Source organism: Tauraco erythrolophus, chromosome 15, assembly GCF_009769465.1.
Source record: "Tauraco erythrolophus isolate bTauEry1 chromosome 15, bTauEry1.pri, whole genome shotgun sequence".
In the NCBI taxonomy this organism is placed as follows: domain Eukaryota; kingdom Metazoa; phylum Chordata; class Aves; order Musophagiformes; family Musophagidae; genus Tauraco; species Tauraco erythrolophus.
Window position 1 is genome coordinate 21,217,597 of NC_141479.1, and position 13,379 is coordinate 21,230,975.

General features: G+C 59.9%; 1 protein-coding gene across 1 annotated transcript in view; it reads left to right on the forward strand.

The window, feature by feature from the left end:
- The first annotated feature begins 5,365 nt into the window (after positions 1-5,365).
- The window catches only part of ZFPM1 (zinc finger protein, FOG family member 1), a 34,126-nt gene continuing 26,112 nt past the window's right edge, over positions 5,366-13,379 (forward strand). The window contains 1 exon segment of the mRNA XM_086621058.1: positions 5,366-5,422. Coding sequence (XP_086477184.1) covers positions 5,383-5,422 — 40 coding nt within the window. The 5' untranslated portion in view covers positions 5,366-5,382.

Consider the following 13,379-nt stretch of genomic DNA (forward strand, 5'->3'; position numbering starts at 1 on the left):
CTGCACCCTCCTGGTGTGTTGCAGCGGGGAGATAAAGTGGCTGAAAATAATTAGTATGGCTTAATTTAGGGAAAAAAATAACCTCAGAAGAATTTTGCGGAAAATTTAAGGCAGCACATTTTACTTTGTTTTGGCAGGAAATATTATGGAGCTGCAAATGGGACTTTTATGTTTTCCCTCTACTATATTTCACCGGGACAGCGAACCTATAGGGCAGAGGAGTATTTCATGCCTGGGTCTTCCTGTAGGATTCATAACCCAGGCACCTGGAAACGACGTCCCCTGGGATGGAGGGTTTGGTGCAGGGGATGGGACCCGTCCCCATGGCCCTGGCCAGGGCACGGGACACCGTCCGAAGGCAGCGCCCATCCTACGGCAGCGTGGGCTGCGAGTGATGCTCGCCTCGGGTACCGCTGCCTCCGGAACGCGGCTCCCCGGGGACACACCGGCATCATCCCTGCAGCTCTGAAGGCTGAAATATTTAATTCTCCCCTTTCCTCTCTAAATGAGAATGAGTTTTTTTATTTTCCCCTGCTCTCACCTGCATCCCCCTCCCCGCAGCCTCAGTGCCTGCTGAGCGGGTGGCACCCCCCCACCCCATCCATCAGCTCCCTAAACCCTGCTGGGTTTGCCAGGTCCTGAATTATCCGGCAGCACGTGTCACTTGGAAGATTGTAGGGCCCCATCAAGGCGATTCCAGTGACTCACATTGAGGGGGCATGTGTGGGGGTCCCGGGGCTGCACCCCAGCAGGATGCACCATCCTCAGACCCAACCCGCACCCTTCACGGATGGGGACGACCCTGCAGCCGGCCTGGGGGGGTTGCAGGGTGGCTGGGTGTGAACAGAGGGTGCCTGGCATTGCATGGAGCCCCTTCAGGGGCTTCTTGCCTTCTTGCCACCACCCTAAATGCTCCTCAAGCCCCTCCAAATCCAGCCAGCCTTTCTTCCCAGCCACACACCCAAGTTTCCGAGCTGGAGGTGCTTTAAGCCTCTCCAGAAAGCCTGGAGGGTAATGGGATCCACCATGGTTGTCACGCTGCTAGCAGGGGCTAAAGATTTAGGATTTTTTTTTCTCGCTCTTGAGTCAAATCTGGCTGTTCCTTGCCCAGCAGGAATTTAAACCCTGGCTCCCACGTTGCCCAGGCCGTATGTACGTGCCGGGGACCACAGGAACCCGCGGGCTCCTGCATCCCTGATGCTGAATTGCCTTCGGGGGGGATTCCCGAGCCCGGGCGGCTGCGGGTTGTGGGGATGGCAGCTTTGGAGCTGGGGAGATAACGCAGGAGCCGCGCACCCGCGCAGGGGCTGCAGTCCTGCAGTGATGCCCCTTAAGCTACAGCCCAGTGTGGCTGCTTGACCCCCGGGGATGGGGGAATCGGTCCTTTTGTGAGTAAGAGCATCATCCCTACAGCAGGAGATCAATGAAGGGGGGGACATTAGCACTGAGAAATCCCAGCCTTGAATTTGAGATGTGGGGGCTGCTCATCCGCGCAATCCCACCGGGCTTCAGTAGCATCCAGCATCATTTTGTATCATTTAAACCCCAAAACCTTGGCACTGCCATTGCAGCAGGGAAGGAGACACGAATCCTACAGCAGCATCTCTGCACAGGATGTCCCCAAGCCATGCCCAAACCATATCCAAGCCGTGCCCAAGCCATGCCCAAGCCATGCCCTAGCCGCAGAGAGTCCCAGTCTGCCAGCAGCTGCCTGGGGCTGAGCCACAGGCAGGTGACAAATGGCACCCAGGGCCAGGTTCTCTTGCTGGTAGCTGACAGGGACCCTCCGCAGCGCACCCAATACCCAGTGCCGAGGGTCCTGGCCTGCCCGCAGGCAGGGGCACCAAGATGCTGTTCCTTGGGACAAAAGGCAAAAAACAAACCCCTTGAAACATGACTTTTTGCAGCTGGAAAAAACTCTTTCTGTATCACCAGCAGAGCCCTGCCAGGGGACAGTGCCACTGGCTGGGACAGCCCACGGTCCCATGGGCACCCAGACCCCCTCGGGGTGCTCAGTGCAGCACCCAGCGTCGCCGCCACCCGCCCCTCGCCCATGAAATACAGCCGAGGCAGCGCCTTAGCTTTTCCCCATTTACATTCCTCCGCCGCCACCTCCTCTCCCCGCGTCTCTAATAATATCACCCCAGATTAATTGGCACTAATACAAACGTACACAGCTCCATAAAAAGATGTCACCTCGCTCACAATGGGGGAAACGGCTGCTCGTGCATTATCTCTGCTCTGCAGGCGTGTAATTCACTCCTCAGGAAAACACGCTATTTATTCTGTTACCCTATAACAATCTCTCTGCAAACACAACGGGATCGGGGGCGAGGGGGGGGGAACACCCCGCCGTGCCGCTGTCACCGGCACCGCGCCGGTTGTGCCCATGCAGGGGCACCCATGGGTGCCCCGCACAGCGGGGTGATGGGGCAGGGAGACGTGGGGCTCGGGGATGTCCGTGCATCGGGGATCCGGCCCTTGGCCCGGCGGTGTTTGATGCAACTGCAAATTCTGAGATCTGGGGGGGCGGGGGGGGGGGATTGAAGAGGCTTTGGGACGATGCCAAAAAGGGAATTAAAAGGCCACTGGGCAGGAATGTGCAAGGGGAAGGACTGCAACCTGTTTGCCCCCCGTTGTAGCCAGGCTCTCCTCCCCTGGCAGGGCTGCACGCCGGGGATCGGCACGCACCGGCTCGGCCGAGGCTTTTTTGGCTTCTTACAGCAGGGCTGGGGTGCAGCCCCCCCCAGGGTCTGACCGGGACCGGGGTCTGTCCCCTCGGCCTCTCCAGGGATGCTGTCACTGCTTCTTCTGCCACAAAGAGCCGGGAATAGCCAACATCTCCCTGCTCCGGTCCGGGAGAGGAAATTTGGTCGCCCTGTTTGTGTCCGCTCACCCCCAGCCCCCCAGGACCACGCAGTTCATGGCGTTGCATTTAATTAAAGGGTTTGTCTAATTGTCTCGGCGTAAGCAAACGCGCCGGGGAAATATCAGCGGTGCCGCCAGCGGCGTTGGCGGGCGATGCCATGGATGTGCCAGGAGGAGCTGGCTGGGTCTGCGGCGCTGCACCGGCCCCCGACCCAAAACACCCGTGGCTGTGCCCCCCCCCCGAATGCAGCACCCTGGCCCTGGTGGAGCCAGTGCCCATCACGGCTGATGCCCCCTCGGGCCGGACCCCACGAAGATGTCGCCTGATCTCATTACGGCGGGAGAGCGGCGGCGCGGAAGGGGAAGGCTGCGGAAGGAGAGCTGCCTGCCCTGCGGTGCCGCGGTCTCCAGCAAGGCTGCGATTCGGGGCCAAACGAGGTGAAAACCACCATCAGGATCGTTTTAGGGGGCGGCGGGCCAAGGCGGGGAGAGCAAAGCCTCCTCCTCGGCAGCATCTCCCTCCCTCGATGGGTTTGGTTTTTTTTGTCTCCCCTGGAACTCTTCTTAATTCCTAACTTAATTTCTTTTGACATCCTCATTGCCGGCTTGACCTCTTTACTGGAATCATGTGCTGCTTAAAACTCATTATCCCACCATTGGAACAGGAAGTTAATTAAAAATCCTTTAAAAAAAGAAAAAGAGAGAGAAGGGGGGGGGGAAAGCACACGCCACGTCCAGGGTTGGATGGAGAGGGGACATGGCCAAGGCACCGTGTCAGGCCAGGATGTGCCATGCCATGCCATGCCATGCCATGCCATGCCATGCCATGCCGTGCCGTGCCATGCCGTGCCACTGCAGCCAACCAGCCCCTTGCTATTCCACTGATCCAAATAATTGGGCACCATGGGCTGGCACCGCTGGCACCCCCTCCCCTCCAGCCAAGATCGGCCACGGTCAAGGGCTGGGCTTAGCAGAAATGGTGATTTTTCACAGCAGGAATATTCCCGTCATGGACCCAAAATATAAACAGCTCCTGTTTACCCCACAATTAGACCCAAAATCACTGCCTGGCTGCATGCACCTGGCAAGGACAAGCTCACACGGCTGGGATGATGCTGAGGGCAATCCCAGCCCCCCTGTGCTGTCCCTGGTGTGTCCTGGAGTGTCCCACACACATCGAGCTGGGGTCACGGTGATCCTGGAAGTCACAGGTGGGACTTTTTGAACCGTCCACCTACAAGCAAGCAGGATTTTAAGAGGGGTTTGGGATCCCAATGACAGGCCCTGAGGACCCCATGTAAGGGTCTGGGGACCCCACAGGAGGCTTATAAGGGTCCCGCAGAGTCTTTGAGGACCTCCAAAGGGTGGGTCGGGACCCCAAATGGGGGGGATTGTGGTCCTAGAAGGGGGGATTGGTGGCCCCATGAGAGTTCAGAACCTTCTGGAGCCGGGGTGAGGGTGCAAAGAGTGATTTGGATCCCGAAGGGGGGTTGGGGACCCCGAAGTGGGGTTGGGGTCCCAAAGGAGAGGCTTAGGGACCCAAAAGGGGGTGTTGGGGTCCCAAAGGAGAGGCTTAGGGACCCCAAAGGGGGTTCGGAGTCCCAAAGGAGAGGCTTAGGGACCCAAAAGGGGGTGTTGGGGTCCCAAAGGAGAGGCTTAAGGACCCCAAAAGGGGTTCGGAGTCCCAAAGGAGACGCTTAGGGACCCAAAAGGGGGTGTTGGGGTCCCAAAGGAGAGGCTTAGGGACCCCAAAAGGGGTTCAGAGTCCCAAAGGAGACGCTTAGGGACCCAAAAGGGGGTGTTGGGGTCCCAAGGGAGGGGCCTGGGCACCCCAAGGAGGGGTTGGGTCCCAAAGGAGGGGCTTGGAGACCCCCAGGTGGGCACTGAGGACACGCAGGAGGGGTCGGGGACCCCAAAGCGGGGCAGGATCCCCAAAAGGCGGGGGTCAGGGTCGCAGGGCAGGGGGTTGGGGGCCTCACGGGGGGCGCGGGGACCCCAAAGCGGGGCTCGGGACACGCGGGAGCCTTTGGGAACCCCAACGGGGACGGCCGCCGAGCCCCCCCCGCACGGATCGGGCCCCCCCCCCCCCCTCACCCAAGCGGGGCACCGCCCCTTGCCCCGCCCCCTCCGCCGCGGCCGCCCCGCCCCTCCCGGCCCCGCCCCGCGCCGCGCCGCGGCGGCGGCCGCCGGCTACGCCATCCGGTGGGCGGGGCCGCCGGGGGGGGGGGCGGCCTATGGGCGGCCGCGGCGGCGCGCGGCGGGGGCTGGCCCCGCCCCCGTGGAACGTTCCGCGGGTTTGATCGGCCGCGGCGCCCCATTGAGAAAATCCCGCGGCGGCGGCGGCGGCGGCTCCGCTCCGCCGCGTACGGCCCGCCCCCGGCCCCGGCCCCGGCCCCGGCCCGGCAGCGCGGGCGGGCGGGCGGGCATGCGAGCAGCCGGGGGCCCGCCCGCCGCCACCCACCTGCCGCCCGCCCAGCCGCCAGCCGGGGCGCCGGGCTCGCCCCTCGCCGAGCGATGTCCAGGAGGAAACAGAGCAACCCCCGGCAGATCAAACGTGAGTCCGCGCTACCGGTACCGGCACTTCCCGTCGCCGCCAGCTACCCCCGTTTCTGCTGCCCCCACCCCGTTTTTTTTTTTTTTTGCACCACCCCTCCAGCGGCAGCACCCCTGCCCCCGGAGGAGCGCGGCCCTCCCCGGTACCCCCTCACCCCCCCCGGTACCCCCCCCAAGACGGCCGCGGTGAGTGCCCGCTCCGCTCCCGGCCGCCCGCTTTGGGCTCCGTCCCCGCCGCCTCCCGCCTCGCCCCCCCGCCAGCGCGGTGGCTCCGGTACCGGCTCCCGATGGGGGCCCCGATAAGGCATTAAAATATTCCGTTCTGCAAGTCCCGTCCTGATAACATCGCTCTGTCGGGACGGCCTGAAATTGTGATCTTATCTCCGCCGCCTGCCTCCCATCCAGCGCTGTGAGCCAGGGCGAGGGGCTCCCCGACCCCCCAGCCTCCCCAAAACCCCCCCCGGGGCACCCCAGCCCTGCCAGCAGCTGCTCACCCCGGCTGCAGCACCCTCACCCTGCCAGGGGCTCCCCTTACCCCCCCGGGGACCCCTGTTTGCCATGGGTGCCACCGGACGCAGCGTGTCATCGTGCCGCTGACCGCCATCGTCCCTGCTCACCGCGCTGGCATCGACCTTTCGCCGTGCCCAGTGGCCCCCCCCAACCCTGCTCCCACTTCACACCCCAGCCCGAGTGGGGACGGGACTGTGACACCCCGAGCTGACAGCGGGAACGACCACCGTGGGGTCCCATGGGACTTGGGCCACCATCCGTGTCTCCCCACCACCATCTCCAGAGGGTCCCACTCACCACCATCCAACCCATCAACCGGGATCCGCTTTCGGTCCGGTGGGGCTGTTCCGACTGCGCTGAGAAATTCTGCAAAGTGCTGGAAGTTTTTCGGTGCCGGGCTCAGCTCAGCTTTTCTCCCTTCCTCTCCGGTGTGAGTGTGTTTTTTTTTTTCCTTCCCCCCGCCACCCCCCTCACCCCAAGCCGATGGAAGGTGGCGATAAGAGGGAGATGGGAGGATAGGGAAGGCTGGCCACCATGTGATAATCTACCTTTATCTTTCTCCTGAAATAATTGCAAGGCTGAGTTGCACCTACCTGTTTCCCCGCCTGGGGTGATTGCTCTGGTGATAAAGCTCAGCTAGACTTTTACCCGGGTAGAGTTAAAAATAGTCCCAGATGCCTCCTATATCATTTATTTTATTAATTTTTTTTTTTTTTTTTTTTTTTTTGGAGGAGGGTGATAATTTTCTCCTTTAGCTTTATCTGACTTTTGCGGCTTTATTTCGGCACAAAGCCCGGCTGCCCGAGCGATCCCTCCCCGGGTTAACTCCAACTCCTTAAACCCGGGAGCGTTAAAACCGAAGCGAGCGGTAGCGTCGCGGCGGCCGCCGGAATAACGACGCCGACGTGGGCGACAGCCACGCGGCCCTGGCACCCACCTGGCGTGGACCTTGGTGGTGGTGAAGGATGGGGAGGGGGGGGGCTGGAAAATGGGGCTGGCTGAGAGCGTGGCAGCTTGGCCGGGCGAAGGCGTCTCTCGTATCTCCTTCCTCTGCTGCTTTTCTGCAAGAGATGTGAAAAAGCGATAAAAGTGGGAGGCTGATCTCAGGCCGCCGGCGATGGCCAAAACTGATTAAAAGCTTGGAAACCTTCCTGGATGTGTCAACATGAAAACAGTCATTAGAGGCGGCGAGCGCGGCGAGAGCGCCGTGCCGCTGCCTCCGCCGGCTCTCCCCGCCGACGGAAGGTATGCATGAATCAGGGCTCCGGTAACCAGCCTCCCGCTTACACACCGGACCTGTTTCCCATATTTTTATCATCTTGGCTGGAGCATTAGGAAAAAAAAAAAACAACCAACCCCTCCTCCTGATTGGTATCTGCTGATTTTGATTTTCCCCAAGTGATGCTGATGTTCTCCTCTGGCTTGGGCTCCGGTTTGGGCTTAGTTTTGGTTGTTTTTGGGTTGGTTTGTGTGTGGTGGTGTGTTTTTTTTTTTTTTAAAGCTCGATGCGATGCGCAGATAGGCGCGCCGGGAGAGCGGGCGATCGCCAGCAGCGATAAGACAAAGATCAGACACCGGACTATATTTATCTGGCTGCTTTAACCTTCTTCTTCATCACTTTTTGGGCTGGAGCGACGCAGCGAGGGAGGGGGCCGGGGGGAGCGGCGATGTGTGGTCCCTCCGAGCCCCCCGCCCCGGGGACACCCGCTCTGCCCGGTGACGTGCCGCGGTGAGGCTTTGAGAGCCGATTGCATCTAGATGGTGGCTTCCGATAGCGGAGAAAACACCCGGAGCATTTTCCTCCTTTAATTTTCCAGGGTACCTGCCTTGGAAAGTTGGGGGGGGGGGCGGGACACGGTTGCTTTTCACCCCCTGCTCCATCTGTGGCTGTAAAACCACCAACCTCCCTGTAGCTGCTGCTGCTTCATAGGGTTCCTTTGGGTTTTTTTTTTTTTTTTTTTTTTCCTCTTTTATTATTTATTTTTTTGTGTGTCTGTCTTTTGTTCTGCCGGTAGATAGATGCGAGGGGCTGATAGAGAGCAGGAGCTGATCTCCAGCCCCGATAGCTGGTTATATTTATTAACTTCAAACATGGGAGCGCGGGCGCGCGGCGGGCGAGCGAGGCTGCCGGCAGCTGCCTGTGCGTGCACTCCCAGCGCCGGGGCTTCCGATGGGGAACCCGATAACTGGGAGATTGATCTCATCTTCCTCATGGGCCTCTCCCTCTGTTGTTGTTCTAATACATATATATATTTTTTTATTATTGTTTTTTTTCCCTTCCGAAATTCACTGGAAACAAACATTTTTGTAGTAGTGGCAGGGGCCTGTTTGTGGTTTTATTGTTGGTTTTTTTTTTTCTTTTTTTTGTGTCCTTTTTGCTTTCTATTCTGCTTTCAGCTACAGTAGATCTTTGCTCCTGATAAGCACCGGGGCCCGATCCCCATCCCGATAGAGATTGCCGGGGGAGATCCGGACCACTTATCTCTCCCCGCCAGACTCTACGACAACAAACGCAGCAGAGAGGGGCGAAAGGGCTCCGACAATTTGTTCCATTGCAAATGTGATTAACACAGATGCTTTAATTATCTGATTGGGGAGGGGGGGGGGCAGCTGCGTATGTGTTTTTATTTCTCAAGGTGTTTTTTTTTTTCCCCCACCACCACCATGTGCTCGGAGAAGCCGAGCTCTCCCCAGCACGTTATCAGCTGCAGATGTTGCATTAGTTTGATGAGAGCTTTGACTTTCTTTTCCGATCGTTATCTCCCGTCGCAAACCGAACGCGTGGAGGGGGGGGAGGCGAAAGCACCGGCGTATTTTTGCGTGTCGATTTTTCTCTGATTGCTATTAGATGGTGTGAGATAGCGAGCCTGATCTGCGCTGGTAAACCCCGCCGCCTCTTGATGGGGTGCTTGGGTGGTTTTGGGTTCCTTTTTCTTTTTTTCTTTTTTTTTTTTTTACCTCTTTCGCAAGCTCAGCTGCTCCCTGGTCCCACGTGGGCTCTGCGGTGGTGCCAGGCAGGGGGTCGTGGTGCCGGGCAGGGGGTGGTCATTCCAGCCAGGCCGTGGGAGCCATCCCTTCCCTGGAGCTTGGAAAACTGCATTTCTTCTAAAGATGACAGTGGCCAACCCAAGATCTATTTTTAGCGGCGGCGTGGTGAGCCGGTGGCGTGGGATGCTCCCGGCACGCCTCCTGCCCGCTTCTCTCCCGCTCCCTTTGCTCGCTGAGTCGCTCCTTTCATTTCGGTCCGTGCAGGTCACTAACCACCTCCGCTTGCTTATTTTTTTTCTTTTTTTATTATTTCCCCCCTCACTACCTCCCACTGCTCTGCCGCTGCTGCGCTTTTCCATCACTGCCAGCCCCTGCGCCTCAGTTTCCCCATCCATGCCTGCCAGGGAAGGGATGCTCATGGGCGGTGGGGTGTCTGGGGAGGTGCGGTACCTCGGGATGCTTTGCTGGGTGGGGAGGGTTTGCTGCCTGCTCCCCAGGGAGCACCCAGCACTGGGCTGGGTGCAGGCAGGGCCTCCCAGCTCTGCTCCCAAAACCGGTATTTTCTGTGCCTCCCCAGGGGCTGCCTCAGCCTTGCACCCCCCCTCCGTGCCTGGCCGCGCTCCCGGCATCCCGGGGGTGGCATCCCCATGTCCCACATGTCTGCACCTCCCAGAGGTGCTGCCTGCCAACCCCTCCCCTCTTGTGCAAACCCCACCCCAGGGCATTTTGACTCAGTGGCATCCCGAAGTGACAGCTCCTGGGTGCTGGCAGGGGTGCAGGCAGCAAAGCCCGGCGGCACAGCTGCCCCCGCAGTGGCTCTGCCCATCCCAGAAGCTGCCGGCATCTTGGGATGTGCCATGGGCAGCATCTGGGGCTCCCGGAGGTGAGGACCAATTGTGGTGGGATGGGGCGAGGGGGGTCAGTGGTGGTGGGACGCATCCGGCAGACCCCGCAGCCCACCGTGGTGAGCTCTTCAGGCCATCGCTGGCCATTTCCCACCAGTAACTTGGCAGGACCGCCGCCCTCCTGCTCAGTGCGGGGTTTGGACCAGCCACAGGTGATGCTGGAAGAAGTTTCTCTCCTCTTTCGTGGCCAGTGGTCCAGGTGTGAGCATCCCTGCGGGCCCCACGTCTGCGAGAGGGCTCGGCACTGTGCCCTGTGGCCAGTGGCCGAGGGGGCAGCTTGCCTCAGTCTCAATATATCCAGTTATGGGGCTCTGGGATGCCCTGTGCCACTGGCCCATGCTTTGCTGGCCACAGAATGTGTCATGGGTGTCCCACACAGATGCTTCCCGTGGTCCTGGGGCACCCTGTGAGCCCATTTTTGGGACCCCGCTGGGGGTTTGTCCCCAGGATTGCCCTTCCCGGCCATCCCCATCTCCGCGATGGGCAGGGATGAGGCGTGCAGGATGTTTGGAGGGCAAGTGCCAGATCCAGGCTGGCCACAGCCGCACATGGGGCACTCGGCAGCATGGCAAAACCTGTTCTGCCGAGAGCCCCGGCGCGCATCCCTGCCGGCGGCCGCGGGCTGGGAAGGCGGCACCGGCAGCCGCGCCGGCTGCGGCAGCTTTGGCAGGCGGCCGCTTCCAGGGCCCGTGGGCGCTGGGCTTGGGGTGGTTTGTGTCTGCTGCTGCTCTTCCGCCTCCCGCACCCTGAGGGGACACCCCCGTGCCACCCCCTCCCCGAGGCAGGCACGGAGCTGCGGTGATGCCCGCACCACAGGGACCATCCCGACGTCCCACGCCGGAGCAGGAAAGCCACCTCCAGCTGGGATTTACGCCTCCGGCTCTGAACTTGCACGGTTGGGCAAGGTCTTATTTTTCCATCGTGAATCACGAGGCCACCTCGCAGGCGGCGGGTTCTCCTTTGGCCGAGTTGCCAGGCGGCCGGCGCGGCGGTCGGGGCGCGGGAAGAACGCGACCCTTTCCCCACGGGTCTTGCGGCAGGTTGTGCAAGGAGTCGGTGCCGCGGCGCAGGTGATGCGCCGTTCCTGGAGAGGGGCATCCCCGTCCCTCCCTGGGGACCCCTCAGAGCCACCAGTGATGGCAACGTCCCAAGACAGCGTGGCATGGAGTCATGGGGGAGCCAAATCCCCTGGTGTCACTGCATCCACCGTCGGCAGCATCCTCGGGGCACCCGGCACCGTGTGACGCTCCCAGCCCTGCGCCGGCCTGGGGTTGATGCCACCCACATCCCTGGGGATGGAAGGGACAACGCTGCCCAAAGCAGGAGTGCCAGCGCTGGCACAGCCTGGGCATGGAGACGCTGTGCCCTGCTTGGCATTGGTGGATTTGGGGTCAAATACACCTGTTCTGGGCAAAGGGAAGAGGATGTTTTCCATGCCTGCTGTCCATCCTCCTGCAAAAAAAAAGCAAAAGTTGCCTCGGAAATCAATGGATGGGGCGATGCTGCGGAGAGAGATCCGACCCGGACCTTCCATGGTGGCACAGCCCGGCACTGGGAGCCGAGGCTGCCCCGGCGAGCGGGATGTGAGCGGCCTCCAGCACCGATCGGAGCAACCAGGGGGAACAGCAGGAGCGGAGAAACCTTGTGCTTATTTAAAAAGTGGTAAAATGCCTCTCTGCCAGCCCTGCATCGCGCTCCGGCTCTGCAAGTCCTATGGATTTTTCCTCCTGGAGGGAGAAGAATTCAGCTCCCCCCCGTTGGAGAAGAACGAGAACGGGAGGCCAGTATCTCTATTTTTTTTGAATTATTCTTTTTTTCTGCGACACGTCCCATGACTGGTTTTGTTGCCTGACTCAGGGCTTTTGGACACTCCAGCTTGGCCAGGCTGCTGTCCCGCTGCTTATTTTATCAGGAAAGTTCAAGTGTTTCGGGGCTAATGCAGTTCCCTCTTCCGATGGCTGCCGGGCAAAGGCTCCGCATTGTTCCTGCAGCAACATGTTTTTTTGGAAGGGATGAAATGCCGAAAGGAATGTAACTGCTGACCTTGGGCTGCAGTGGGGTTAAGGAGTGTGTGCCTATGAGTCACTCCAGATAAGAGCCTTCCACGGCTTTTTTCCTCCAAAATAATTCTTTATCTCCTCTTTCTCACATCAACATATTTTCTTGACATCTCCCGTTTGATAGTGCGTGGAGGAAACGCGCTCCTCTAATTTGTTCATCTGATGAAATATAGATGCATTGTTTTCTCTTGTCCTTGGCAAACCAGGATGGGGGGTTGTGGCCTCGGGGCTTTGGGGACACTCGGTGGGGTCGGTGCCCTGGACTTTGGGGACACGCAGTGGGATCAGTGCCCCAGGCTTTGGGGATGTGCCTTGGAGTTGGTTCCCCGGGGCTTTGGAGGTGCTTGGTGGGGTCAGTGCTCGGGGACTTTGGGGATGTGCCTTGAAGTTGGTGCCCCCGGGCTTTGGAGATGTGCCTTGGAGTTGGTGCCCCAGGGCTTTGGGGACGCTTGGCAAGATCAGTGCCCTGGGCTTTGGGAATGCGCCTTGGAGTTGGTTCCTGGGGTTTTGGGGATGCTTGGTGGGGTCAGTGCCCAGGACTTTGGGGATGTGCCTTGGAGTCAGTGCCCAGGGGCTTTGGGACACTCGGTGGGGTCGGTGCCCAGGGCCTTGGGGACACTTGGTGGAGTCGATGCCCCAGGCTTTGGGGATGTGCCTTAAGAGTTGGTGTCCGGGGCTTTGGGGACGCTCGGTGGGGTCGATGCCTGGGGGCTTTGGGGATGCGCCTTGGAGTTGGTGGCCCGGGTTTTCGGGACGCTCGGTGAGGTCAGTGCCCAGGACTTTGGAGATGCTCAGTGGGATTGGTACCCGGGGCCCACGGAGCTTTGGGGATGCACCTCAGGGTTCGGTACCCGGAACGCGCATCCCCCCGCTCGTCACCAACTTAGGGGCCCACGGGGAGGAAAAGCTCCTTTTAGCTTTTCCCCCTCCTTGCTCTGCCGGGAAGTTCGGCCGCTCGCTCGCGTCTCCGTCTCCCAGCCGAGGCCTCTCATGCTACTTCCAGCTCCTATGATAATGCGGAAAGTTGAACTGGCCCCATTACTGCGCTGCGATGGTTGCCGCGATAACGCCCCGATAATGGCAGCGATAGCGGCAGCTCGGTAGCCAATGGCTCTGCCGCTCCTCCCATTAACATTCCCCACCACGGACCGGCTCGGAGCTGCCTATCTGCTCTCCATTTCCACTCCTCCGCTAGATAAGAATGGAAATACTGACTTCATAGCTCACTGATTAAAGTGTCTGGATTTCTTGATAATACACAGATAAATTATGTTTTTCAAAAAGAAGGTAGGGAAGGGAGTGCGAGGGGAGGGGAAAAACCTCCAGTCCATTTTTTTTTTTTCATTTTTTTTTCCCCTTCCTTCTTTCTGGCCATGCCCTGTGGGTTGAGGTTTTTTGGCTCCGAAATGCCGCCCCGCAGCCCGTGCCCGGGGTTGGCAGCGGGAGGGCAGAGCCCCATGCGGTGACGGGGGGGCTCACGATGGGTAAAGGATTT